Below are 27,990 nucleotides of genomic sequence, written 5' to 3' on the forward strand. Positions count from 1 at the left end.
CGTTGTCAGCGTTCTGGTGGGGCTGGGTCCACATTAATGCAGACCTGAGCCATCGAGGATCGTCGCGCCCCAGGAGGCTAGAACAAATCACATTGCGCAATTGACGCGCCCTCTCCCGCCGCAAATCAACGTAAATTAATACCGGCGGGTACCTGAAAGCACGCGTTTCAATCGCTGTTGAGCAATAGAAACCCAGTCAACGCCACCACTCACATGTTCTATTTTAGATGCATCGCTGAGTAGAAGATCACGAATAGAACCAGGGGTGTCTCTATTAGCTATCGTAGAGCGGATTTAGTTCCAGAGGCAAAGCCGGGGGCTCCTCGGACGAGCTCTGATTTGGCAGTTGTTTGAAGGAACCTGTGAAAGAGCGAAGGCCAATCAATATGGTCGTTGGAGCAAAATGGATTATCCAATGGCAGACTTACCCACCCCTGAATGACACTCATTTCTTCGCCGAAATCCAGAAGCCAACTGGGGAGCTTGAGGAGGCTGACATGACATCCGAGGTCCGATAACGAAACCATACACCGGCATGACCGAGAAATCCTTGACAATGTGCAGCACATAGACCGTACAGCGGTGCTTGACCATAATTGATAGCAACGACGAAAGCAACAAAAGTACATAAGAAAGAAACTTTTTTGCGAATTTGCACCATGGCCTTGGGCCCAGATGCGAAACAGCGACTAGTAAGTGTAAAAACCCCAAGGCGACAAAAACAGAACTTGAGAATGGAAAGACAATGGACAGCACAAAACGACGTAATAACAATGATGCGTGTTATAGATAGATAAGAAGTTGAGGTGTATATGAACTTTTTGAAACGACGACGACGTGGAGGTACTACAATGTTTAGACAAGAAGCAGAACGAGCAATTGACAGGACAACAGTATTAGACAGGAAGCAACTGCAGATAAGGACTCGAAATGGTTAAAGCACGAACCGATTCAACTAAACGATACCTTTGATCAGTATGTTCTCTAGTCGACAGTACTCAGGGACGATGGCAGCGTAGGTCAAGAATGCATCAACGTCTGATTCTGCCACCTTGGCAAGGCCGATCTGGGCTTCGGCATCCGAGGTCGGAAGGGCGGTGACTGGCGCTAGGGGAGTTGGTGTGGCTGGTGTGACAGTAGTTCCGTTGGCAGCGACGCCGAGGTTGCTCAAGCTAAGGTCAGGGGTGGTGAAGGCGGTGGATGTCTGACCAACGCTGGTGCTTGTCTGAAGCGTGTCGTTGCTCGTGGCCGGTCTCAACCGCGAGGACCCTGCATCCATGTACGAGACAGCATTGGGATAGGCGTGACCTGGTGTCAAGGACTGCCCCGCACGACCGTTCCTTTCCCTCTCGATCTCCTCGTCTTCATCTTCCTCAACAAATACAGTCGCACCAAGAGTAGATCGAGGACCAGGGTGTCCGAACGGAGTGCTCGCACCGGAGTTGGCGCCACTTCCAGGTGTCAAGGCCATGGGCACGTTTGGAGGGCCATTGATGTTGGTTCGCAGTGGCATGCCACCCGTCGAGACCCATCGCTTGCCCAGTAACCGCCGAATCTCGTCCTCGAACACAGCCAAGCCACCCATGCCCCATTCCCGTCCCCACACCCATCGGGCAACGTAAGCACCGCCAAGAGCAGGACGGCTGGGGTACCCTTGGGCTGGGGCGTTCCTATGTGGTGAGATCTGGGCGGAATCGACCTGGGTGTTGGGGACAAAGACGGGGGCATTGAAAATATCCCCCACGAGGTTAGAGACGCTAGGGAAGTTGGCTGCTGCGCCGGTGGCGATCACCCTGGAGGGAAGGACAGTGTGATCATAGGGATCGAAAGGCAACCCCAAGCTCGTCAAGGTGGCTGCCGATCGTGCTGGCACAGGTGGTGTTTGGTTGCGGCCCGACTTTCTGGTGCCCAGGACGCCTGTGGACAAGAGTCGCGACCACTTCACCCGGAAAGAGAGCAGCTGACTTTCGAGGAGACATCGAGGGTTGGCACGGAGATCACGGAATTCGTTGACTTTGATGCCTGTCTCGAACCGATAGATTCCCTTGACTCGGGAGAACGGGTAGCTGTCCCCTTGCAGGTGCCAGAAGCTGAAGAGCTTATCGTCCAACCTATGTACAAATCGTTCAGCGAGGGGGCCAGATAATGAGAAGGCGACATTACCCTATCGATCCACCAGGGGGAACAATCGCAACCAGGCGGTCAAAGGCACTCCAACTCTTGGTATACATGTCGCGAACGAGGGCGCGAGGGACATCGCCGTTCCTAGTGACGTTGAGAACGAAAGATTGAGTAAAGACTAAGATGGAAATACCTGCTGGAAAGGGCGGCAATGTATCTTCGTTTTTCGCCCGCCTCTTGAGCGGGGTGAGGGAATAGATTATAAAGGCGTGTAGGGATATAATGCTGCGCTGGTGTGAGTAAGGTATCCATAGGTCCAAATTCGAGGACGGCATCATTAGGGGAAGGACAGAGCGAGAGATATGTTGATAGATAGTCCGAAGTAAATGATGAAACGATGGTATCTAAAGGACGGTGAGGTGAAGGTGATAACCAAGAGAAAGAAAAGGCGTACCGGGATCGAAGCCGTACCGTTCGACGAGGTATCGCGAGACATTGCCAACACGTCTGGCTCCGCCAGTCGTGTCGACCTCGCCGAGCCAGCCTCGTACACGCCTTCCGTCTTCTCGGCTCCCTGCTACGATTTCCAAAATATCTTCATCCCAGTATCCTTGGTTCGAACTGTGTGTGTTGTTTGGGTTTGCCCCGTGGACCCACATGCCCGTAGCACATGCCTCCGACTCGCTCATCGCCATCCACTTGCCCGTGATAAGACTTCCAATGAAGGCACTGGCAAGTTGTACTCGACCAGTCCTACCCCAGACCTCCACTGGCCAACTTTCTCGAACGCGCATCAGCTGTGCGGACACCATCGAGGCGGTGGCCGACATGCCGACGCGGGATGCCATATGGTCAGGTCCCCCCAGGAGACTTTCAATGGCCAGAGCATGGCTGTGGGACGACGTATCTGATGCTGTTGGGGTATTCGGGAGGGAAAAGCTGGATGCGGGGAAATGTTGATGGAAGGGTGTGTGTGGATCCAATGATGATAGTGAAGGGATTGTCGTCGATTTCCACCAGACAAGGGCGTGCTGGGGCGAGCTTCAGCAAGGGTCAAGGACTCAGTACATGTAGTCTTACTTGGGCAGCACCTCCAATGGCTTTGATTCTTGTAAGGTCGTGATTTCGGTGTAGTTTCTCGAGGAGTAAATCTGATGATCACGTGATCCGTCGATCGGAAGGAATACCAAATTAGTCAAAGTCAAAAATAAATAGAACGCCGAGAAAACCCAAAAAATTTGGTTCCGTTCGAACGCGCAGGTGTAAAGCGACGCACCGAAGCCTTTGATCCACATTTCCACAGGTGTTGTGTAGGCCTCGCCTGGGGTCGTAAAGATGCCTCCATGAGTTCTGAGGTGATCGACAGCAAGATCAGCTGGGAACGAGTGCATGGATGATGATGGACGCACTGATACTCTGGTAATTCTGAATCAAAATCGACAGCTTCCACCCCAACAAGTTCGAGACTTTCGTCGACGATTGAAGCCCGTAGCTGGTCTGTCGCCAGCTCGATCCCCAGGAAGAGCGCTGGTCCGGATTTAGGTGCAGCAGGCATTGGGTTGTGTGTTAGAGGTATATTAAATGGCTTGGTATCTTGAATGTTTGGTATTTGACGAGGTAGTTGATAACCAAGTTCAGACGAGACGGAAACAAGTCGATTGCTGCGTTCTACGTCTGAATTGGGGTTCCCCACCAGGTATTAGGATGAACGATACGAGCGAAAGGAACGTGATGTGGCAAATAGGTCCAGAGTCGCGGGAAGTTTGTGGATTTTGGTGAGGGCAACGGGGGGTCGTCTGTGGATCGTCAGCGTCTCTATAGTCTTCGTCGTGAGTGTTGCGAGAGAAGGAAGATGTCCAGGCTGTCGGCGAAAAAGATGGAAAGCTGTCGAGTTCGATTCTCACCCTTTTCGCGTCGCCGTCCATCATGCAAGCCCCTTATGTCAGCATCAGGAAGTTGCCGGCGAGGAATAGCGCCGCGATTCATCGCCTTGCGTCCTGTCTCCTTTCCAAGTCCTCTACCCATGGCAACTTCGATGGAAGTGTTTCTCTTGCACTGCTAAACGAGATTACCTTTCTGCAACCATCATTCGTTCTTTCCTCCACTGCCGGCTTCGTTGGTCTCCTTACTCGAGGTGTCTTAATGGAGCCAGCATATCAGAAGAACCCCGTGTCTGGGTGATCAAGGATCTCGCACGCGGTGCCCTGAGGGCCAAAGTAGACAGCCTCTATCGGAGATCAGTGGAACCCGGTGAAGCGCCAAAATAGATTGAAGGACTTACGGGCTTCTTGGGCCTCCACTTTCCCCTGTCCCTTCACGAATCTCGAGCTCCAAAAATATAACTTTCTCCCTCCTGGCGCCGTGTATATTTCTTCGCAAATCGCCGGAGTCTCGTCGCGGAAGAATAAAGTGTCTAGATGTCAACGAGTTGCGAGATAATCTTTGATGTTAGCCATCCCCATTTAAGGCCATCTTTCATTCAAGTTTCCCAGCCCCGCCAGACAAAGCAAGTCCACCTCGGGGGGCCCAGTTTGGTTGAGCAGATCCATAATATCGGCGAATGATGCCAGGACAAGGTGAATGCGCACGGTCGTCCATTGTATGACAGAAATCAGAACGTTGGCCAGGCGTGCGCACTCACTTGGGCCGAATGTGATGGCGGGGCACACATTTGCGGAACTGGGAGCTCGCCCAGGCATTTATCTTTGCCTCTAAGTCAATAGTCTGAGTTTTATGTGAAGGCAGAAGCGGAGGTCACCGACCGTTCCCAAATGTGAACATTGGACTTCGATGTCCGCATTCCTGCCCTTTGTCGCTGCTTCAAAGGAACTGGTATGCAGTGTATATCGAAACTGTCTCGGTGAGGAAAAGAATAAAGACATGAAAAGGTGAGAAACGTCAGAGGCCTTGTCTGCGACATGCCTTGAAAGAATCCATGTCGTTCTGGTACTCGCCCTGGTCAGTTTTTCCGGATCGCTACACTTCTGGGTGTCTGAGTCGCCCTGCAACAGTTGCAGGCTCGCGCAAGGCAGCCTCCGGGGAACGTCAAGAAATTACCATCAAAGGACAGAACAGATGGTGGAAAGGAAGAAAGGGCAGTTGAGCTGAAAGAAAGTCGCGTCGCGGTCATTTGTGGAAAAGCGGGGAATCACCCTATCACGTGCGCGTACCGCTAGACAACTGAATCAAAATTCAAAGGCAAGCTAAGGCTTTAGCCTTTTAGGTTTTTTGTCTGTGGGCTGTTGAATGTACCACTCGTAGTCGACTCTACCTAGTGCAAAGACGGTTTACTGCGTCCTCGACATCGCTGTTCCTTGAACGACATATAAATGTCGAGGGTTCCAGGGAGCCGTATTCGAGGGATACAGGCAATATGAGTCAGAAGCTGTCACCGTCAGATTCAGAAGCGCCGACCCCAATCAGCAATTTGCTTCCGTCGACGAGTCGAGACGACATGACGTCAGCCATGCAAAGTAATAGCGCGCCTGTTCACCTTCGCCAGATTCCACTGATTTCCACCACAGTCCACCGCCAAACCAAGGACCGAGTCCCTAATGGGTGGCCATGGTTTGCCAAACAAAATTACCGATCCAATTCCCAGTCCGTATAACGAGTATGTAGTCGATCGAAAAGAATCACGATGGCCTGGGGGACAGCTCTGAATAGCAACAATATCAAGGCACTGCAGGTGGGTCCTTTGCCAAATGGGAGTAGCCAAATAATGGCAGCCCCAGGTTCGGTACATTCGTTTGCATTCCCGGAGAGGACGGCATACAGAAGTATGAGTGGCGGGAGGCTCCAATGGTATTCCAACAGATTCGAATAACGATGGTCCATTACAGACATGCCACCACAACGCAGTGGCATTGCTGTGTCGAAGGGAATTCGTCGAAAACTCGAGGTTGAATAAAAGGACAGCGTTCGACGAGCTAATGTACAACAAAGCAGACACCACTCGCTTCAAGTCACAATTCCAAACTTACGACGTAACGCTCATCGGAATCTAGACGTCCACCCAAAGAGTACTTCTTAGTACCTGTATCGTGTCGAATAATCTGTAGATGGGCGTGAGCGGCGCAATCGTCAGACCAGAGAGGGATGACCTACCTTTGGGAGAAACGACGAGACCACGGCCCTTGGATGCTCCTCGGTATACTGTTTCGATGATATCGATCATCTGCAGAGGTTTAAGGACCGGTATAATTGCCTCGAACAGGAGTTACTGACCTCTTGCTTGTTATCCATCGCCCAGTTACTGTCCACACAAATCGCCGTGAGTAACTTCCACAACGACGCAGAGAATGGAGCCACACGTACATCTTGTTGTTGTTACCGGTTCCCAAGTCAATCATAATATGTTTATTCCTGGAAACAGACTCTTCAGTTCGCCGCTTCTCGATGATAAAAACGTCCCAGCATACCGGTAGAAGAACATCACAGTGCAAGGATCGTACAATTCATACATCTATCGAAACGTTGAGATCGTCCATAGCCCTCTGAGAAGAGAAACGGTATCCTCACCTTATTGAAGTCAGGGACTTCTGTGATGTCGACGAGATAGATAACAGCAAAGTTCTGGACCTTCTCTGAGATTCCATACAGCGTTTCGTCCATGGTCATGCATTGTGAATCCCAGTCATGTCCGAAGCGGATAACGACGACGCGATCTTCTTCAGATTTGATGGCTTCGTCGACGTGCCATCCTGAGGGTAGGTGAGGTAGGAAGTAGGACATTTGGAAGAGATATGCTGAGGAGTTGGTGGAAGCAGGAAGAAAGCTCAGGAAGCGCGGGTGGCGATGAACCGAACCTCCAAGACCTTCTTGAGCTAACATGTACAAATAGCCCCGTCGGGTTCTACCCCTGAGTTATATTGACTTGGCTCTAACGTCCATGGAAATTGAGCGCTGTGGATATTGATCTTTTCCATCCTTCCCAAATATCTCTCTGTGTCAGGAGCGCAAGTGCGTCTATCAGAAGCACTGCGTAGAGAACAGTTCATGAGACCGGGAACGGTGGAATGGACTAGGTCGCAACCACAGGCTGCAAGCATGATGTCGACTGCATCAACCTGAAGGATAACGGTGGATCTGTTGGCGCAATCTCAGTCCACTCTTTTCCGTGGACTTGAAGAGGAAACTAAGCACAGGACATAGAGTGAGAGGGCCACCCAGTCGAGAACAAAGAATGCGGGGGTAACGGAGGCGCCGATCGATAGCGGCAACAGTGGTCGTTGGTTCTCTATCCAAGCCAAGATTTACCTAGCAGCCTATAGATGACAGAGTTAAGATTCAGCTGCTCCTCCGCCTGCGAGCTCCCCGAATCTTGGAGCGAAAAGAAGTCTCCCGCTTCAGAGTAGACACACCCTGCTGCTGCGTATATTGTAATGAAGCAGCGCGTGCGCGGAAGATTTTTGTCGACAGATATGAGTATGAGGAGACCCAGGTCTCTATTCCTAAACTTGTTAATTGGAAATCCCCGGAAGACACGCAGATCTTGGCTAGTTTGTGGCACGCTTCCAATTAGCGCCCATAAGCTCACGTGTAGGACTTTAGGGCAGGCTTGCTCGCGTTTGTAGCGGAGCCTGAAAGCAACGACACAATTTGTGGTTTGGCGCGCTCCCTGTTTACACTCACATTAATATCCAGCGCTAGTCCCAGCATGCCGAGTTCCATCGCGTCGTCACCGCCGACACTCCTTTTCGACGAAGAAAAGGATGCTTCGACGTCGCGAGCACCCAGCACCACAGCGTCGTCACCGCCAGCCAACCCGTTGTCCGAGTGTGCCGGTAGCAGTCGCGCACCGAGCGAGGAGCCGGCGGTAAGTCGATAATTGCAATACCATTGGAGTTGAAGACTAATGGAACCCAGGAATCCGATTACGAGGACGCTACTAACATGGTAAGCCTATCGTCCACGCCGGCTGCCTGTTTGTTCACCTTCATGCACAGGACCTGGAACGAAGACTCGCCAAGTTGAGGAAGGTGCTAGAGAAGTCGAAGATATATTCGCAAATCCTACACGATCGCCTGGAACAAGATAAACTGAGGCAGAAGCAAATACAGGAGCAGCAACGAAGCAAAGTTGGCAGTAAACGCTCTCGAGGGGCAGCCGACCAGGGAGGCGGCAAGAAGAAGTTGAAGAAAACCACGAATGGCAAGGCCGTCGCTCAGGAGGATTCTGACGAGAAAACCGCCGAGGAGACTGTGTTCCAGCAACCTCGCCTTATTACTGGCGCCACCCTGAAGCCATACCAGCTGGAGGGCCTTCAGTGGATGGTGTCACTCGACCAGAACGGCATCTCTGGCATTCTTGGTAAGTCTTGAACTGTATCCGACTATTCTCCCTTTTTTAAACTTGCTTTACAGCCGACGAAATGGGTCTAGGAAAGGTGCGGTCTGATACCCGTGGGGCGTAGCACTCGTGATTGACCATGACTCGGCAGACGCTACAAACCATCGCGTTCAGCGCGTACCTTCGAGAGCGCAACAACAGTCGTCCATTCCTCATCGTTTGTCCGCTTAGCGTTTTGCACAACTGGATAGCAGAGTACGAAAAGTTCGCGCCGTCTGTAAGTCTCTTGCATCATCCGCGTGCTTTGATTTTGAACGTTTCTTTAGATCCCTGTGTGCATGTACCACGGCACCCCAGAGGAGCGAGCAGAGTTAAGACGCACCGTGATGTCCCTCACAGAAATCCACAAAACGGACGAGGAGAAGGCGAAGACCAAGAAGAAAGCGCCACGGAAGTCTCGGTCAGGCCGTAAACTCAAAAGAACGGCGAAGGCGGCGGTTGTCGAGGACGAGTCTGAGGAAGAGGAAAAAGAGCCGGAGCCGCTTTCATCCTTCCCTGTTGTTGTCACGACGTACGACATCATTATGCGGGACCGTGTTCACCTTTCCCGGTACCAGTGGGGCTACATTGTCGTCGACGAGGGTCATCGCTTAAAAAACCTCAACTGCAAGCTGATGACGGAAATCAAGAAGTACAGCAGTGCTGGAAGAATGATCCTGACTGGAACTCCCTTACACGTCAGTCTATCCACCGCGGCCTTTAGTTTTAGACTGACATCCCCCTAGAACAACTTGGCCGAATTGTGGTCACTCCTCAATTTCATTCTTCCCGACATTTTTGACGACATCGAGACTTTCCAAGCATGGTGAGTTACTTTCACAGCGTGCAGCCTAGACTTCTTACTGATAGATGGCTAAGGTTCAACCTCCCCTCGCTGCAAGAGACATTACCACAGGAGCAGTCGTCCAGTATCATCACCTCTCTGCATGCGATCCTCAAGCCCTTCCTCCTGCGTCGACTGAAAGTCGATGTCGAAATGAATCTGCCGCCAAAGAAGGAGTATGTCCTATACGCTCCTCTTAGTGTACGCCAGCGCGAAGCATACGACAAGGTGTTGGATGGTCAGATCAGGCAGTGGCTTATTTCTGGTGGAACCGAAGGGAAGCAGTCGAAACCCGTGGCTGTTGAAGCTCCAGTTGCCGCCAAGGCCGACGATGAAACTATCGGCAAGCGCTTGGCGAGGAGGGCCAAAGGCAAGAAGAGCTATGCTGTAGATGGGGATGACGACGAGTACTTTGAGCTCTTGGAGCAGGGAGAGTTCGACGAACGGGGAAGGAGGCGCAAGTTGACCAAGGAGGAGGAGGAAGAAGAGGAAGCACGGATTGGCCGGGAGCATCAGGCACGACAGAAAGGCGCGTTTTTCCTAGTTGTCAGTCTAGCCAGTGCTAACGTCCCCCCAGTTAGACAGGTCAACAATATGCGACTACAAAACACTGTCATGCAACTTCGGAAAGTCTGTTCACATCCTTTCCTCTTCGACTGGCCGATCGACCCCAAGACAATGCAACCGATCATAGGCGAGGAGTTGGTAAACGCGAGCGGCAAGATGATGGTCCTTGACCGTCTTCTCCGGGAGCTTTTCCGACGTGGCCACAAAGTTCTGTTGTTCAGCCAGTTCACCACCATGTTGGATATCATCGAGGTTCGTTATAGCTACCATGTACTCCGGTTTCTCTACTTACCCGGTAACTACAGGACTGGGCTGTTGAGAACATGGGGTGGTCGATATGTCGAATCGACGGTTCCTCGAGCCCCTTGGACAGAAAGGCGGAAATGGAGCGCTTCCAAACAGGAGGGGACGATCCTGATGCGCCCCGCTTGTTCCTGCTGAGCACACGGGCTGGAGGATTAGGCATTAACCTCGTGGCTGCCGATACAGTCATTTTCTATGACCAGGACTGGGTATGTTGAACGCCATCACTTCGGAATGAGTACTAACATAACCCATTCTCAGAATCCTCAAATGGATGCTCAGGCGCAGGACAGAGCCCATCGTATTGGACAAACCAAGCCTGTCCTTATCTTCCGACTAGTCAGTGCCCACACCATCGAGACCAACATCATGCAACGGGCGGCTGAGAAACGGAAACTTGAAGCACTTGTCATTGCCAAGGGTACATATCTCTCTCTTCTCCGTTAAACTCCACTAATGTAAACGCTCAGGTAAATTCCGAAAACCTGCCGCTGCTGCTCCTGCCGCAAATAACAGGCGTGAGACGGCGGCAGAGATGGCTGCTGAGCTGTTGAGGCTTGAAGGGGAAAAGATAGAGGTTGTTCCGGACACTAAAGAGGGCAAGGCCAGAGTCCTGAGCGATGAAGACCTGGACATGCTGCTGGACCGGAGTCCCGAGGTTTTCGCGGATCGTGGCAAGGGCTGGACATCCACCACAGCCAGGACGACCACCCCTTCTGCTGCTGGACGGTCGCCATCTGGACGAGGGAAGAGGACTGCGTTCGCTGTTTACGAGGCACCCGCCGAAGAAGGCAACGATGTACTCGCCCGAATGTTCGGAGAAAATGACGCGGATGATTAGAAGTTTTGAATTTAGAGCGACATGCCTTGGTTCTCGCAAGTTCTTATAATCTCGTATTCCAATTTTGCTAATCATTACATTCTTGTATATTTGTAGGATACCCTGTACATAACCCCTATTAGCCTGATCAACTGGATACCACCTGGCGACGATCCTAAGTTTAGAGGAGGCGGGCGGCTTGCACGCCAAGGTAAGATTAGGTTATATCTCGAGCTTCTCGACGGCGTTTTTGTATTTTAACGGCTCTTATCTCCCCTCTTTCTGCTGGCATCAGGGTCATGTTGCTGATTTCTATGGCAAGAGTGAGTTGTGAGCTCTGGGTTTCAGCACCCCTGAGCTGCATCCATGCTGCCGGGTAACTCACCTGCTCAACGAATCATCCAGAGAAGCATCGTTCTTGGAAAGGATGCACGTTTTGTAAATTGCTGTTGTAAGAGCAAAATCCACTTTAAAGACACTCGTAGTACCTGGTTGAACACACAGCCTTGCTATCGTTTTCAATTCCCCTCGCCCGTAGTAAGTCGCCCGCCATTAATGTTCTCCCCTGGAGGCTGACCAGACATTGTAGCGCCAATATTGCAACCATGTCGCGCGACCGCTTGGGGTTCATGCTCCGAGAGAATATTGTTGAGGGAAGGCCCTCACGAATGGATGCCTACAGTGATTACACCGGGTTTTCGATTCCTCCCTGTGGGGAGTACGCCCCAAAAGCTGGCAGTATCAGCGTACCGCCATGGATGCCTGCTATAACCGGTGTAGGGAACTTTCAGAGACTATCGTACGTGGGATACCTTCTCTTCACGTTCCTTCCGGAAGTAAACCTTTTTCCAGCCTGCATCGTGAAATTGAACATTTCACAGCGTACATAAGGCCAACTGACAAGGAGCTCGCGCTTCGGAGGGATTTGGTCTCTCGTTTCGTCAAACTGGTCGATAAATTGGATCCAGACGCCACTGTCCGGGTGCTTGGTTCCACTGCCAGCGGCCTTCACTACCCTACCTCCGACATTGACATGACTATCACCTTTCGGGGTGTTAGTAAATCTTCATCGCGCTCCTCCTCCACTCGAACCCGGCTATCCACCTTGGAACATAAGATCCAGTCGTCGGGCTTTGCGAGCAGGATTGATTCAATCCTGAATGCTGCGGTCCCGTTGCTTAGGATAACGGACGCGATGACAGGGTTGGAGATTGACCTTACGGCGTCGGACGAGCGCGGGGTTAAGGGGACCAAGATGGTGCTGGCCTGGACTAATTCCGACAACTGGACCGTCATTGAAAGCTTGGTCGCGGTCTTGAAGCTGTTCTTGTCGACGAGGAGGCTGGGTACGCCCTATACGGGTGGGATCAATTCGTACCTGTTGGTGTGGATGGTGGTTGCGTGGGTTCACCTCGAGTTGCCGAGGTTGTACAAGGGAAAGTGGAGAAAAGGGTATTTACATGAGTTTGACGACGTAGGCCCTGTAGCGGGGCCTTCTTCCTTCCCTTCGTCACCGAGGGCCGACGAGAGCGAGCCTATTGATCTAGGTGTTGCGCTCAGAGCGTTCTTCAAGTTCTATGGCGAAGATTTGGATACCACGACGGCATGCATACGGTTCACTCCCACGGGCGTTACATACGGCGTCAAGTCGTTCTCCTCCTCTCGCCGTGCGCACCAGCGCTACCTACTTTCCATAACCGATCCAGCAGACGACGACGTCGATTTAGGTTCGAAGGCATATGCGTTTAAGCATGTGCAGGCGAGCTTTCGGGAGGCTTATCGTACCCTCGAGGCATTGGAGGATGGAACGGCTGATAGGACGGAGTTGGTGAAGGCTAGGATGCAGGGTACATTGGGTTGCGTCTTGGGCGGTGATTACGCGTACCTTGCTGAGAAGAGGAAGAGAATCGTGGATAGGTGGCGCAGAAATAGAAAGACTGCCATGAGTCAGGATGCCGTATCATACAGCCACCGTTAGTGGTTCTGGTGTACGCTGCATGCTCTGTTTTCTTACTCGTGTACATATTCTGAACCTTAGCGCTCTGGCCACGCAGATGGCCCCTGTCATCCACTAATTCCAGGCGCGTCGCGTCGCGCTGATAAATTCCGTGGGCCACGTGATATGTATATGTACCCCGCATACCCCTGTCATTGTCAAGTGCCAGCTCGCTGGAACTTGAAGAGCGACCGTCACCAGCCGCTTCCTGCCCAAACCTCCAGACAATCTTTTATTCCAATCTCGGACGGCCCAAGGCGACACCGGTATCAGTCGAGCAATATGCAATAGAAGCCCTTCAAGCGAGGGTATCCAAGCGAACATAGGCCATTCTTCGAACTTCTCGAGCTGTCATTCTGTATGTACATAGGCCTTATCTCTGCTTCTGACCATCGCCTTCGTAATCATGTTTCTAATACGCACATGGCAGAGGGTGTATCAGGCGCCAAAACCGCACTAACAGCCTACTCACAGGCTGTCGACTTTCAAAGAAGCATGGCTCTCGGCATATGTTCACAAAGCTACATAGACGCATAGCTAGAACTCGAAGTGCCTTTGCACTTCTCTTGTTCCTCGTCGTCTGCCTATTGCACCTTCGATCTGGCAGTGTCCTGAAAACGACGCGACTCATGTCTAGCTCTTTACTAGGACAGACGCTCCGGGACAACATTATCGCAGGAGTGCCCACTCGAACCAAGGCATATAGTGATTACACCGGGCTTCCGGTACCCCCTTGTGGCGATTTCGCTCCAAGGTCCACCAGTATCAATGCGCCACCATGGATGCCCACTTTAACCAGTCCACATAGGCTCTCGTATGTGTCGTAGCACTTAGGCGCCTGCCTTATCTCACTCCAGCTCTCAGGTTACATAACGAAATCGAACACTTCGTCGCGTACATGAAGCCAACCGACAAAGAGCTCCTCCTCCGCACCGACTTGATCAATCGTTTCACCAAGCTCATCGAGACGCTGGACCCGCAGGTTTCCGTTCAAGCTGTGGGCTCGACTGTCAGCGGACTTCACTTCCCAACTTCAGACATCGACATGGTTGTCACTTTGGCAGGCGCCAGAGCTGGCTATTATTCCACCTCCACTCTCTCCGCCAGAACGACATTGACTCTACTGGAGTACAAGATCAGATCGTCCGGATTTGCCAGAAAGATTGAATCCATTTTGAACGCTTCTGTCCCTCTGCTAAGGATAACGGATGCAGTGACGGGGATAGACATTGACCTGACGGCAGCAGACGAGCATGGGGTTAAGGCGACGAACATGGTACAATCCTACATGAAGTCCGAGAATGCCACAGTCATCAAGAGTCTGGTCATGGTCCTGAAGCTATTCCTGGCCACACGGAAGTTAGGCACCACGTTCACGGGAGGAATCAACTCTTACCTACTCGTATGGATGATGGTTGCTTGGGTAAAGCTCGAGATGCCCAAGTTGGTCGGAGGAGCACATAGCGAAAGACCCTCCAATAACGTCGACGATTTGATCTCTAGGATGGGGACCTTGAATGTTTCTTCGTCCTCAGGGCCTTCGAGGCGGAGCGATCCGCAGGTCGACCTCGGGGTTGCCTTGAAGGCATTTTTCAGGTTCTACGGCAAAGACTTCGATACTACGACAACCACCATACGATTTACATCGACAAGTGTAGCATATGGAGTCAAGAGCTATACTTATTCACGTTACACCCAGCAACGCTACCTACTTTCAATCACCGACCCGGCAGACGTCACTATCGATCCTGGGTTCAAAGGCATACGGGATCAAGCATGTGCGGGCGAGCTTTCGGGAAGCTTATCGCACCCTCGATGCGCTAGAAAGTGGAACAGCGGACAGGGTGGAATTGGCAAAGGCCAGGGTACAGGGAACCTTGGGCTACGTCCTTGGGGGCGATTATGCGGACCTCGCAGAGAAGAGGAAGAAAATGGTGGACAGGTGGCGCAGAAGTCGAAGATTGTAGGGCCATGATGCCCTATATACAAATGTAAACTATCGGTAGTATTTTGTACCAACTTGCACTGTTCGCCTGTATCCTGAATCTACCAACGAGTCTGGAAGCGCATATGGCCCCTGTCCTCTGTCATTTAATGAATCCCTGGCGCGTCGCGTCGCGCTGATATTTTCGGACCGCCACGTGATGCGCGCCTTCTCTTGGCGTGGCATGACTCTTGAGCTTGAGCTTGAACCGCGACCACCACCATCGCGTTCATATTCTTTTGCACAAGCTCCAAACCATTTTCTTGTCCTGAATCCGCTGGTGTGCAAATAAACTTTGGGGCCGGTGTACCAGTGAAACAGCAACAACCGACGCATGTCCAAGTCGAACGGAATTCGACCCATAGACCAGGCATCGGTACACCGAATCACCTCAGGACAGGTTGTTATCGACCTTCAGACCGCGGTCAAGGAATTAGTGGAAAACAGTATCGATGCAGGTGCCACGAACATAGGTACGCAGAGGTCTCGCCTGACAACTTCCAATAGTTATTGATGCGCTGTAGAGGTTCGGTTTAAGCAATATGGATTGACTAGCGTCGAAGTCATAGACAACGGGTCTGGGATCGATGAAAAGGACTTCGACAGCATAGGTATGATATTTAAACACTCGTCTTTAAAGCATGCTAATAGTTCACGTAGCCTTGAAGCACCATACATCAAAGCTGGAAGTGTATGAAGACCTGAATACGGTTCAAACGTTCGGTTTCCGCGGAGAAGCACTGTCGTCTCTTTGCGCTCTTTGCGAGTCGATAAATGTAACGACTTCTACGGAAGATACTGCACCGAAGGGTACCAGCTTAGAATTGGATTTCTCTGGACAAGTCAAAGCACGACAAGTGGTTGCAAGGAAGGTAAGCGATTGAACCGTTGTGACCCTTACGCACCCCGTACCCACTTTATTTCAGCGAGGCACTACAGTGACCGTATCCAAGTTATTCACCCCTCTACCCGTCCGTCGCAAAGAATTCGAACGGAAGGCCAAACGCGAGTTCGACAAAGCCCTTTCATTGCTGTATGCCTATGCCCTGGGGCCATGCGCAGCGAGCCCCGGTGTTCGTATGTCAGTCACGAATCACACTGAGAAAGGGTAAGAACCTCTCTTTGACGATCCCCTTGGTACAACTCATCAAACTTCCAGCCAGAAATCTGTTCAGCTGCAAACACAAGGCACGCCTTCTCTCAGAGCGTCTGTCACAGCTTTGTGGGGTCCCAAGGCCATGGAAAACCTCGTCGAATTGGATGTATCTTTCTCTATAGAAACGGAGAAATCAGTCCTGAAACGTCTGAAAGCGTACGTTTCCGCAGTGCTCCAGCTATGTAAAGCCTGCCACTCACCTCTAATGTCCAGGTTCAAGCAGAGCGCATCGGACTCGATTGACATCCATGTTAAAGGTCTCACTTCGAAGTTCGCAGTGGGATGTGGGCGACTCAATACAGACCGCCAGTTCTTCTATATCAATGGAAGGCCATGCAATCTTCCCAAGGTAGGAAATACAATTTCTTGTCTGCTGCCCCTCTCATCCACTGCTAGGTCCAAAAAGCTTTCAACGAAGTGTATCGAACCTTCAACGCGAATCAGGCCCCGTTTTTGGTCGCCGATTTCATTATCCCTACTGGTTTGTTGTCATCACTTGTTACCCCTCTCCCATCCAACCCATCCTTTGCAGACTCGTGTGATGTCAACGTCAGCCCCGATAAGAGGACAATTCTCGTTCACAACGAGGATAGTTTGATCACAGCTCTAAAGGTGAGGCTCCAGTGTGTACCCGCCATCGTGTTAATAGCTCAAACGTTCGTAAAGGAAGCTCTAGAAGATCATTTCTCTTCTTCGCGGGCCACATTCGATCTTGGCCAATCCCAAGGAAGGTTAACACAAACCACACTTGCATCATCGCATACGCAGACAGTTGCGCCCCGCCCTACGCCCGCACCGTCCAGCCCTTGCCCTTCGACGGTGGCCGCCCTTGATGTGCCTGTGAAAGTCGGGGATAATTCGCAAACTACAACCTCGAGTTCCAGCGACGTAACTCGGCTGGAAGAAGATGCCGATGCTGCTATGGACATTGAACCCGACAATCCTCCTCAATTAACGTCCACAGCGTGCCTAACGCCTCCGGAACCCTCCCCTTCCGAGCAGGGTGACATCACCCTGGATACCCGACTGGCTTCTTGGGGTGGCTCACTGAGCAGTTCGCAAACTCAGCCCTCGAATACCCCCGAAGAACAAGGCGAAGAAGATCATCCTCGTAAACGACGAAAGCTTGAACAGAAGGAAATTTCTCAAGAGGATGGCGAAGACGACCCACGCGTTTCCATTGCCTCCCGAACCGAAACCAATTCACGGACTGGATGTTCTACTAATGGAAGTTCTCGTCGTCAGCCAGTGGCGAAGAAGTCCAACTTGTCCATTTGGTCCCAGCTATCTACGTTTGCTGCTCCTGGGTCACAACTACAGCGGTGCGAGTCGGAGGAAGCTGGAGACGTTCGTGATGGCGATGGAGACGAGGAGGTTGCATCGGACTCTCCAAGAGGGTCGTCTATAGAACCCACTCAATTGGAGGAGACGCCACCTCCGGACGACTCTACTGTCGCCGTGGAGGAACCTCGACCAGATACCGTCGCTCTTGGTGAGGAAGAAGAGGAGGAGGAAGAGGAGGAGGAAGTCCAAGAGGTGCAACTTCCCAAACAACATCGAGAACCCTCAATCTCCACTCGTCCCGAATCCCCCGCCCCTTCTGGAACTCAAAGTTCGATTGGTACCCGTCCTGAGATCCTCAAACACACAGATGCAAGCAGCGATGTTTCTCTTCGGTTCGACATTCAGAGAACCAGCGGTCAATGGCAGCGGCTAGGGAACGCGCAGTCAAACTTTTTATCCTCGGGCAAAGGAAGTTCACAGTCTGGAGGCCGCGACGAATGGAAGCTATCAAAAGACGCCAGTATCTCCAACGCTGACGACTCCAAGGCGTCCGATGCCCTCGCGAGGGTAATTGAAAAAGGCGACTTTGCTTCTATGGCGGTTATTGGCCAGTTCAATCTAGGATTCATCATTGTTCAGCGAAAACAGCCGGGATCCGAGGACAAACCTCCGATGGACGATTTGTTTATTGTCGACCAGCACGCAGCCGATGAGAAGTACAATTTCGAGACCTTGCAATTGACGACCAAGATCCAGGCTCAGAAATTGTTACGGTATGTTTTCGATTATCTATCATTCAAGAAATTATTTCTCAAGCTTCAGGTGTTTTCCAGTCCCCGGCCCTTGGAGCTCACGGCGGGTGATGAACTCCTTGCGATAGAAAATCTCGAAGTCCTTCGCAACAATGGTTTCGAAGTCGAAATGATCGAGGAAAACATGGACGGCGAAGAGACTCCTCGGTCGCAAGGCGGCCGATTAAGGCTAACCGCACAACCCGTTAGCAAATCCACAGTGTTTGATATGAAAGGTGGGAGACTCCGTGCCATTCGACTGACTCTTAGCTGAACATTGATCATTCCAATAGATTTAGAAGAGCTTATCCACTTAATGCGAGATTCACCATCGGGGACCATGGTTCGTTGTTCGAAAGCTCGAGCTATGTTTGCGATGCGAGCGTGCAGGAAAAGTGTCATGGTTGGCATGCCACTTAATCACTCTCAGATGTCAGCGGTACGCAAATGTAGTGGGCCCTCAGTCTGCCTCACTTCTAATCAATGGCTTTGCTTTCCATTCAGGTTGTACGCCATATGGGAACCATGGATCAGCCATGGAATTGCCCTCATGGCCGGCCGACAATGCGCCATCTAGCGGACATATCTTCCTCTGGGAGATCGCCAATTAAAGGACGTCCAGTCAATTGGGCTTCTTTCCATTGAAATTAAGTCGGCGTTCACCATTTTATTGCTATCTTTAGCCGTGCGGAAACTATTTTGATGTATACCCTTTCGCTATAAGCATGCTTCATCTTATACTCGACTCCATCCCCAGACGCCAGCCGACGGTTCCCAGCATTGAAGAGAAGTCTAGCCTGGGAGCGCTATCGTGTGTTGATCGTGTCATCAAGGAAGCTGAGAACACCTTCCATCGACAGCTAATTCCATTCCTTCTAGTTAACGCTACGCTGCTTTGAAGACTTCTGGACCCCATTGGAATGGCTGACAAGCGACACAGGCTTCGGATTTTTGTCGAACCTGATCCTCCACCGCCGCTCTTTCTAAGCATATCTATTACCCGACGGATTGGTTGTGGAGCCGCGTCTTTTGAACTCCATCTCCATGTTGCTTCCAAGCCAACGTTCCTGTGGCGCATACGAAAAGCTTCAACCACGACTCGAAGTTTCCAGTGGTGCAAGGGCCCGGGTACGTCAATTGAATTCACTTCACCAGGTTAACGTATTCATGTGGCGGGAGCCTTAATGATTTTTTCATTGTTCTTCCGTCACCTTTCGGCGTCTTTGCTCGACGTCCACTGTGCCCTGTGAGTTTGGATCTCGTGTGTTGACATTCAGGGCGCGGTAGCGAACTGCTTACCTTCAAGTTGACGCCTAACTACATACTGGCTTCCAGCATCGATGCCTAAAACCGCCGTGGCCCGTGACAATCTAAAGCGACATATCGACCGGCAAGCTATTTGGGACGTCTCTAAATGACAAATCACAAACTTCGCCGGGTTTAGAGAGTTCGCGAGAACGTTACTAGTCTCCAACGCTTTCGAGCGATAGTGTCGGTGAAATGGCTGAAGGTTGGACGGTGCAGTCAGGCTCTTCTCAGCTACTGTGAAAGCAATCACATAGCCGTATGTGGTACAAGGGATTGCACTCAGAAGCAGCAGGACGAACCTCACCTCCCGGTTCACCGTCGTGACATTCGGGTTTTGTACGGATTATGTCCGTCACGCATGGCGTCCAGGTTGGCAGATGAAAGTGGTAGGCGCCATGTTTTCATCGTCCGTCAGACAGGTCCTTTGATTTATTGGCATTACCTCACCTTTACCCGACTTCGGGGTTCACAGAAAATCGTCGACGGAGTGCACGCATTTGGCTTCCTGAGCTGCTTCTTCGAGGGCATGATAGCAATCAAGGGCGGGTTTCACGACTGACTTGATACTAATCCATAGTCGAAGAGTAGTGCTAGATAGGCTAGGTGGACTGCAATAAAGATACGTCGGTAAGTCAGTGGTTGTCGCCAATTCACTCAGAGGGCTTCGCCAACCGGATGTGTTGGTGGGGAAGAAGACAACAGTAAAGGGGATATCTTAGATCTTGCATCTGATGCGATGCGAATGGCTGCCCCTTACCGATTGGACGGAACCGGTACATAACGGTGCCTATTCCCGCAGGCTGGGCATCATCAGGTGGCCATGCCCATTAGGGAACCAGGTCCAAATGACAGCATTAAAATACCAACGGTGTCTTCCATACAGTTCTGACTACCTTGCCAACAGCCCCCTCCCTTCCTACCCTCTTCCCCCCACCGTCGCCCACCACCATGCTCAAGTCCAGAGAAAAGCTGGCCGCGGTTGTGACATTGACCCCTAACCCTTTCCTGTCCAAGGGTTGGTCAGGAGCCAATCCGAACGAAACGGAAGAAGAAGCACAGATGCGAATTAAGCACATGCAAGAAGCACACAAGAAGTCCAAAGAAATCGACAGCTCGTTGCAAGAAGCGCGCAAGGCGATGGAAAAGAGAAGAAAGGGTGTTAAAATCCTCTTGCTGGGTGAGTTGCATAGGAAGGCCGTTGCTGCAGAATCAGACTGACCGATGCAACAAACTTTCAGGTCAGTCAGAGTCGGGAAAGGTATGCAGTTTCATTGGGACGACGACGGGCGGTATCTAACGCGGTTTCGGAAACCCAGAGTTCGGTGCTTAAAAGTGAAGTTGCTTTCCTTGTGTCGACCATGAGATATGCTGAAGTTGGGCGTCCACCACAACCATAGATTTCCAACGAGCATTTGCCCCGAAACATTTCGAAAACGAACGCCTTGTATGGCGAACCATCATCCAATTAAACATTATTTCGTACGGGATACTCATTCTTCCCTCGGATCATCGCTAACTGTCGACTGCAGGTCTCTTCGTCTGATCCTTGACGCCCTCAAGGACGAATGGGAACCAAGCGGCAGCGGTGCAACCCCCACGACGCCAACCGAAGCCTCTCACCGTGCACCAGCCAGGAAGCTCCGTCGACTACGACTCACACTTTCTCCGCTGTTCTTTATCGAATCCAACATTCTCAAAATCATATCACCCAACTGCAAAGAATGTCGTGATGTTTGTGTCTCAGGGACTGAATGGAAGGTCCAGCTCTCTCGAAGACAGCGCCCACAAGGACCTCCAGGGGGCTATGAACCACGAGGCGGTCCACCTGGACGTCGACGCTCGCAATCCCACATCAACAACGAGAACGACCCTACCAACGTTCTTTGCGCCTCGAGAGACGAGATTATTGACCTATGGACCGATCCGATAGTGCAGGAAGTTCTGAGGAAACGAGGGGTGTATCTTGAACAGATGCCCGGGTTGTAAGTCACATTTCATCTGTCAATACAAACAACCCTTTCCTGATGTCACACTTCTTACCAGCTTCATGAATGACATCGCTCGTATCGCAGTGCCTGGTTATCTTCCCAGCGACTGTAAGAGTAACTTAATCGAAGGTGAAATGTCTGTGCTGACTTGATGGGCTTAGCGGACATAATCCGAGCCCGGATACGAACTGTAGGGGTTGAAGAACACCATTTCGTCGTTGAGAAAGGTAGATGTTCTCATTGAACTCATTCGAGAATAACTGTCTGACGGCCCATTTCATCTAGGACCCGATATGAACTCAGACGTGTATATTACTGACGTGGGTGGAAGCAGGAGCCAGGTATTTTCAATCCCAACACTGCTGTCACAGGGCGGTTCCTGAGGGGTATTATTCCTTCTCTAGCGTGCATCCTGGATCCCTTATTTTGAAGACGGTGAGAATTGCAGTTTTGACCTTACGGGACAACCATTGCTGAACTGGCTCTAGTGCAAGCCATTCTATTCCTGGCACCGCTCGCATTCAACCAAACTCTTCAAGAGGCTGTCAAAGTCAATCGTTTAGTACGTGGTTACATCCGCCGGTCCCGATAATGCCGCTAACGCACTATCTACACTCTGCAGGAAGATAGTCTGCATCTTTGGCGCGATATCTGCCAAAGCAAACTTCTGGCGAAAGCTAACCTAATTTTATTCTTCAACAAAGTGGGTTTTTCTTCTGCAAGGTTTAGCTTACTCCACTCATAACCGCCGATCAGATGGACGTGTTGAAAGCAACACTGGCAGCTGGTGTGCTCGTCAGGAAATACGTTCCAAGTTACGGAGATTTACCTAACGACGCTCCGACCGTGACGAAGTGTAAGTCCTGTAACCTCATATCAGTTACCCTTCATATTAACGACCTATCATTTTCAGACTTCAGGGAACGCTTCAAGATCATACATGTGAGTGCTGGATGTGATTGAGAGTGTATGAAGCTGACTTTCTGCGATAGAAGCGCTTTTCACCTCAAGCTCGACCATTTATGTCTTACGAGACGTCAGCGATTGTATGTCATTGGATACCTTATTATCTCCGCCGTTGGGACGCAAGCTGACTTGGGCGCTCTGTTTAGGACATCCACTCAATGGAAGTTCTCCTCACCGGTGTGCGAGAAGCTATTCTCCGGCAACATCTACGGGAAGGCGATATGATCTGAGGCCGCAACCCGACACATTGAGATCTGGATGCCGTCTGCACCCATGGCAGTATCCGACTTCCACTTCACTGTGTACGCGACGATTAGCTCCTTTCAATACGCTTTCCACTCTTCCTCGACTCCTCACACCCTCAACTTTCGATCCACCGACATGGAAGAGCATCCCCATCATGTTTCTCACCAAGCAACGTTATCATCCCGACCAATCATAACCCGCAATCCCACCACACTACGCCACAAACCCTGATACTTTTAATGCTATAATTCACTCCAAGTATCTGATATCGATCGCTATAATCTTCTGATGTTTCCATGCGCCATAGTGGAGGTGGACGACGCAGATGGTTACTTGCTACACCGGTTTAATCTGCCTTCGGCTGCCCTATCCAATCTCTCCCGCCTATCGCGGCATATCGCCAGGCTTTCTCAATGTCATCTCACCTCGAGGGCATGATCGCCCATCTGCCGAATTTCTCGTCTACTCGATCTCTGGATCAGGTTTAGGCCCATGTGTTTTCAGCTCTTCCTCGTCCTGTCTTGTATTCGACCTGTTGTAACATAGTCTTTTCCAGATCCTTTCCTTTACATACATATTAGTACTTTGTATAATAGCAAATTTTCTGTCATGTACCACAGTCTACTTGTAGCAGCACAGAAAAGATTGGCCCTCTCCACATCTTCTTGACCAGTAGTGTCGGCGGATATCCCTGCTCCCAGGCGAGGTCGGATGTCGCGACGCGCCACCCGGCATTCAATCGTCACTTTGCTGTTCCAAGGAATTGCCGCGAAATGCAGATTTCTTGGACAACTCGAAGGGGCTCCGGATTAGGCGCTTTCCATCGCGCCCTCGCTCTCATTCCCGACGGGCCTGGGAAAACGCTGACTATCGTTTCAACGGACGGCTCACGATCGAGCGGCCTCGTAACCACTCCAATAAACTACATACTCGGATATCAATCGGTGGCCACGTACTACTACCCTCGACGCTGTGTTGCAAAGGCTGCAAGTAGTGTCGGACTGGCTATTTCGGAAAACAAGGTGTATGTCGTGAAATGCCTCAAGTAGTTGCGGAGCGCCCGCGTCCGCATGAAGGCTTATGGAGAAAACTACAGAGACAATAACCGGCCATTGACCGGCCATATACTTGGCAGTCTCATGTCGGTGAATTTAATGCAATTCCTGGGCCCTTGATTTGTGTAAATTCGATGGTGCCTACCTTGACAACGACAACAGGCGGGCTCGATAGGCTTCGATAGCGTGGTACGAGCGTGAGTTGTTTTCCGGGATCTACTTTTGGGTAAAGGTCCACGTTGATGTGCCCCACCTGTCCCTCCATTTCCCATCGGGGATCGACTGAAAAGTCCAAATTGTCTTGTTTAGGACGTAGAAATGCGACGGCATGGCTCGCTTGTCATTCACATGGAGTTCTGAGATGGGAGTGGCGTTTCAGTAACTTAGTAGCCTGAGTGTGCAGTGGTCGTTGAATGCATTCGGGATGTCATTTCGGGCGTCCCGAGTGGATTCCCCCTGGCCGCACAACCTTCATCCGCGTTTTGTGTGCCGTTTGAGGGCGGCGTCTCTAAAGTTCAGAGAGCTCAGAGACTCCGTCACTCTTTGGTCCCCTCCCGCACACGACGATTGTTTGCAAACTCTTAAGGTACCAGCTTCAGGAACATTTAGCGTTGGGCTTACTGACACCGTGTACCAAGTGATTGAACGGAATGGAAGAAGCGCAACCCGTACGAAATAAACGACGATTCAACTTCATTAGGTGGAGCCCCGCTTTTTTTTTGCCCAGAGATATGTATGGATGTAGGGTTGTGGATTTGGTGAAGCTTTGGCGACAGGGCAATTAATCAGAGTCTGTGAGCGCTGGGTGTACGCCGATGACTGAACTTCAGGACGTAATACTAACCAATGGGCCCAGTGCACCAGCTCTACTGTCTTCTGTGACAAGAGGTATGCACGAGCACCATTGGCTTTAGCGCAGTCGCAGGTGCCGATGAGCGCTCGGACGGATAACCTCTCTGACAGCTGACCATGAGCATGCAAAAAGGGAGCGAACATCCACTGACTATGACCTCATCGTAGTCCATATACAGTCAACACCGCAATAAGTGATACCCGCAAAATGTGATAAACCGTGAAAAGTGATAGTTTTTTGGATCCACCGACTTGGTGGGCGGGAAATTGAGGTCGAAATCTGATAACCCGCGAGACGTGATACCTGATACCAAAAAAATCGTCAAATGTGATAAAATCCATACCCAAATTTGGCAATTTTTGAAGATTTTATGGCAGTGACTGCAGCAAACAGTGGGTAGCGCACGTACTTCGACCCATAAGCCGTATATTTGACTTACAATGGCTTTCTGTACCCTCAAAAAGCTCTTCAGAACAGTTGGTAAGCTGTACTCCTTGGATGTGTTTCTTGGCACACTCAGACCAATTTATGGATGGAGGGTCTCAAGGCTTCAGATACGCCGATTTCATACCAAAGAAGGGCTAGAATGAATGAGAATTCCTGTTTTATACACGCTATTGGTCTACAGGTATAGGGATACACCGCGAAAAGTGATACTTTTTGCTTTCCACCGAGGGGTATCACTTATTGCGGTGTTGACTGTACCACATGGGCTGTTGGATGCAGGGCATGTTGCCAAAGCTAAGGGACAGGACAGGTCGGTCCGAATATCGAGGAGCCTCAAGCTGTGGTTCCTTAGCGAATGGCCGACTCGGCTCTCGCTGATGTCAGCGGACCAGCCGTCTTCCGCGTTGCATAGAAGTTGAAACAAGACCTGCAAGGCGAGGGCGTGTAAGACCCATTCCAGATATACGTTGAGGACAGGCTATCGATGTTTACACGCGCCAGGGATGAAGCTTGAAGCGCTAGGATACCGCCTGACCATCCGTGGTTCATGGACATGGCGCTTAAATACGACAGTGAAGTCTTCACTACTGGCATACTGGGGGACACATCTTCCATAAGCTCTAGTGCGTTTCTAGGAGACAATGGCTGAATCAGTTTCCAGCAGTAGCCTATGATGCGGCAAGCACCGAAGGTTGAATTTGACGTCAATGGATAGACCCAATTTGCGCAATGAACCAGGTAAAACCCAAATTTTAATGTGCGAAACGATGTTTCGAATGGGCAGTCTATATTTTCCACAAGAAAATCAACTGTACTTGCTTTCCTTATTAAACAGCCGTACGCTTTCTAGTATGCAGACATATCAATCTCAAGGCAGCATGTCTTCATCCTTCTCCACCTTGATACCGTATAATGGCCAGATGGCACCGGCCTGGAGATCGTCTTCACCATCATCCTTGGTTCCGGTGAGATCCCCGAGCTGGTAAACGCTATGTCTCTACAGAGGATATTAGTAAAGCGCCTCACAGTTACCGTCAACTATGCACTCACCAAACCAAGAGACACCTTGATAGCAGGTGGGCCGGCGGTGTACTGCTCCAAGGCTTCCTCTTCCTCCTTGTTACCACCGGCCTTTGCCTCACTCCGCTTGATCAATCTAATGATGTTTCGTGCCGCTACTTCACCCTGTTGGCACCAAAAATAGTCAGGATCACGGTCAGTGCTTAAAGGCTACTAAGTGGAGGAGAAGTACCTGAGCGTAAGCGTTGTGACCGGCTGCGATGGCACCAAAGGCATCTGCGACGTCTCCGATGGCAAAGATGTGAGGGTACGCAGGCGTCTTCTTGGACTCAGACGTGGTGGATTCAGATGAAGGCGTCGAGCTCTCCTCCGAAACCTTCAGCTTATCCTTGACCTCGGACGCCAAATCTGATTCCACTTCATTGACGGGTTCGGTGCTGATCTGCATCGTCCTGTACACACGAACGAGCTTGGTCGACGGGCTAACGGTGGATGGGTCCATCGCCTCGATCAAACCGGAGTTGGGTTTTTGGCCCACACAGAGGAGCTAGAATGGTCCCCTGAGTAAGAGAGTTGAAATGCGAAAGAAAGAGAAGATCACGAACCAGCAAGTCAGCCGAGATCTCCCGTCCTGTGACGGTTCGAACTACTCGTTGGCCCTTCGCGTTGACAACCTTGCCTGCACCAAGTACATGATCTACTGAGTCAAGATCGAGGCGCTCGCCAAGGATGAGTTCGACCTCCTGGGATTCGAGCGTTTTACGAACTAACGGACGTTAGAATGACGAGGGAGAAAACGAGAGGCAGAAACATACCTTCATGGTGCAACGCCTCATCGAATTTAGGAAGGAGCTGTTGTCGCGAATGGAGGAGGGTAACCTTCTTGTCGGGGTATACAGCCTTGATATCAGTGGCAAATTCTAAATGGCGGTTGGTATCCGGTATTGGTATACGTAGAGATAGTGGGGACGTACGGATTCCCAAAGCACCTCCACCAACAACGAGCACAGTGGGCGCTTTCTCAACGACCTTCTGCCTCTCCCTGAACCACTCGATGCCTTCCGACTTGAATCCATTGTACTCCCACTTCTTCAGGTCCTCTCCTTTCACACTGGACAAGGAAGTGCGAGGATCAGAGCCCCACAGGTCTAGAGGAGCGGCGAGGCTGCCACCCAGTGCATAAACGGCGTAGTCGAAAGGGATTGTGGTGGTTGGGAAACCGTGCTCGGGGAACGCTTGCGAGAGGGTGACGTGATTTGGGCGGATGGAGAGAACCTGGGCTTTGAGAACGATGTGATTGGGGTTCTTCCCGGGAGTGAGGAAGACGTTGGTGTAGGGGATGACTAGATCGTGGAAATAGAGCGTCAGTTAACTGCATCTCTGGGACATAATATCAGATTAGCAACACTTACAAGCCTTGTATTCGTGACCTGGTAGGACGGCATATCTGGGCATAACATACACATCTATTCACAGGCGCAATGAGATCAAAATACTCTCATTCCACGACGAGTTCACCATAACTCACGGTTCGCATGCCTACACACCAAGAATAAATAAGTACCTCAACCTTCCAAATACGACAGCAGATCGAAATGAAACTCACGAATTCCTGTCAATCACGATCAACTTCCATCCTGCAGGCAGACCAGCTGCGAGAATCTGAGCAGCCCGAGTGCCTGGTAACGATATGATAAATAGGAAAAGGAACAAAGTCAGTACCTTGTCCATAGTCACACAAAGTCGCGGCAACGATGCGATCGAGCGCTATAAATAACGAGATTGGAACAGTGACCCACCTCCGTAGGCTACACCGAGCACGACAACGGTCTTGGTTTCGCTGGTAGGAGCAACACCACCACCCATGGCGAATGTATAGATACCGTTAAATTAGAGATTAAGACGGAGGAA

General features: G+C 51.0%; 8 protein-coding genes across 8 annotated transcripts; 5 read left to right on the forward strand and 3 right to left on the reverse strand.

The window, feature by feature from the left end:
* Positions 1-955: 955 nt before the first annotated feature.
* On the reverse strand, positions 956-3,676 carry CC1G_07965 (D-xylulose kinase; the record flags this gene model as incomplete). Its single annotated transcript, XM_001838172.1, has 7 exons — positions 956-2,111; positions 2,164-2,265; positions 2,315-2,525; positions 2,576-3,152; positions 3,202-3,272; positions 3,398-3,471; positions 3,531-3,676. The coding sequence occupies 7 exons, from the start codon at positions 3,674-3,676 to the stop codon at positions 956-958; spliced, it is 2,337 nt and encodes a 778-aa protein (XP_001838224.1).
* A 2,141-nt stretch (positions 3,677-5,817) lies between these two features.
* CC1G_07966 (Txnl4a protein) lies at positions 5,818-6,875 on the reverse strand. The gene is made up of 6 exons (XM_001838173.2): positions 6,643-6,875; positions 6,543-6,586; positions 6,439-6,486; positions 6,349-6,376; positions 6,229-6,298; positions 5,818-6,176 (listed from the first exon to the last, which is right to left on the reverse strand). The coding sequence occupies exons 1-6, from the start codon at positions 6,853-6,855 to the stop codon at positions 6,151-6,153; spliced, it is 429 nt and encodes a 142-aa protein (XP_001838225.2). The 5' UTR covers positions 6,856-6,875; the 3' UTR covers positions 5,818-6,150.
* A 905-nt stretch (positions 6,876-7,780) lies between these two features.
* On the forward strand, positions 7,781-11,006 carry CC1G_07967 (SNF2-family ATP dependent chromatin remodeling factor snf21; the record flags this gene model as incomplete). The annotated part of the gene is made up of 11 exons (XM_001838174.1): positions 7,781-7,939; positions 7,990-8,019; positions 8,070-8,433; positions 8,487-8,509; positions 8,564-8,689; positions 8,739-9,149; positions 9,198-9,277; positions 9,331-10,114; positions 10,168-10,374; positions 10,427-10,586; positions 10,636-11,006. 11 exons carry the CDS (start codon positions 7,781-7,783, stop codon positions 11,004-11,006), a joined length of 2,715 nt encoding a protein of 904 aa, XP_001838226.1.
* Positions 11,007-11,590: 584 nt separating this feature from the next.
* Positions 11,591-12,963, forward strand: CC1G_07968 (poly(A) polymerase Cid14; the record flags this gene model as incomplete). The annotated part of the gene is made up of 2 exons (XM_001838175.2): positions 11,591-11,784; positions 11,838-12,963. The coding sequence occupies 2 exons, from the start codon at positions 11,591-11,593 to the stop codon at positions 12,961-12,963; spliced, it is 1,320 nt and encodes a 439-aa protein (XP_001838227.2).
* A 647-nt stretch (positions 12,964-13,610) lies between these two features.
* CC1G_07969 (PAP associated domain containing 5) lies at positions 13,611-14,956 on the forward strand (the record flags this gene model as incomplete). Its single annotated transcript, XM_001838176.2, has 2 exons — positions 13,611-13,795; positions 13,846-14,956. The coding sequence occupies 2 exons, from the start codon at positions 13,611-13,613 to the stop codon at positions 14,954-14,956; spliced, it is 1,296 nt and encodes a 431-aa protein (XP_001838228.2).
* A 343-nt stretch (positions 14,957-15,299) lies between these two features.
* Positions 15,300-18,470, forward strand: CC1G_07970 (DNA mismatch repair protein; the record flags this gene model as incomplete). The annotated part of the gene is made up of 9 exons (XM_001838177.2): positions 15,300-15,438; positions 15,490-15,576; positions 15,617-15,837; positions 15,892-16,073; positions 16,125-16,277; positions 16,335-16,470; positions 16,518-16,733; positions 16,788-18,178; positions 18,239-18,470. 9 exons carry the CDS (start codon positions 15,300-15,302, stop codon positions 18,468-18,470), a joined length of 2,757 nt encoding a protein of 918 aa, XP_001838229.2.
* A 1,982-nt stretch (positions 18,471-20,452) lies between these two features.
* Positions 20,453-23,309, forward strand: CC1G_07971 (hypothetical protein; the record flags this gene model as incomplete). The annotated part of the gene is made up of 12 exons (XM_001838178.2): positions 20,453-20,681; positions 21,249-21,486; positions 21,548-21,600; positions 21,654-21,719; positions 21,778-21,833; positions 21,897-21,927; positions 21,981-22,054; positions 22,115-22,195; positions 22,249-22,348; positions 22,406-22,434; positions 22,485-22,538; positions 22,605-23,309. The coding sequence occupies 12 exons, from the start codon at positions 20,453-20,455 to the stop codon at positions 22,686-22,688; spliced, it is 1,095 nt and encodes a 364-aa protein (XP_001838230.2). The 3' UTR covers positions 22,689-23,309.
* A 2,618-nt stretch (positions 23,310-25,927) lies between these two features.
* Positions 25,928-27,945, reverse strand: CC1G_07972 (Fer8; the record flags this gene model as incomplete). Its single annotated transcript, XM_001838179.2, has 7 exons — positions 25,928-26,056; positions 26,110-26,244; positions 26,312-26,626; positions 26,685-26,845; positions 26,895-27,422; positions 27,492-27,545; positions 27,879-27,945. The coding sequence occupies 7 exons, from the start codon at positions 27,943-27,945 to the stop codon at positions 25,928-25,930; spliced, it is 1,389 nt and encodes a 462-aa protein (XP_001838231.2).
* Between the last annotated feature and the right edge of the window lie 45 nt (positions 27,946-27,990).

The sequence above is a fragment of the Coprinopsis cinerea genome (genome assembly GCF_000182895.1).
Source record: "Coprinopsis cinerea okayama7#130 chromosome 13 map unlocalized cont3.13, whole genome shotgun sequence".
NCBI lineage: Eukaryota > Fungi > Basidiomycota > Agaricomycetes > Agaricales > Psathyrellaceae > Coprinopsis > Coprinopsis cinerea.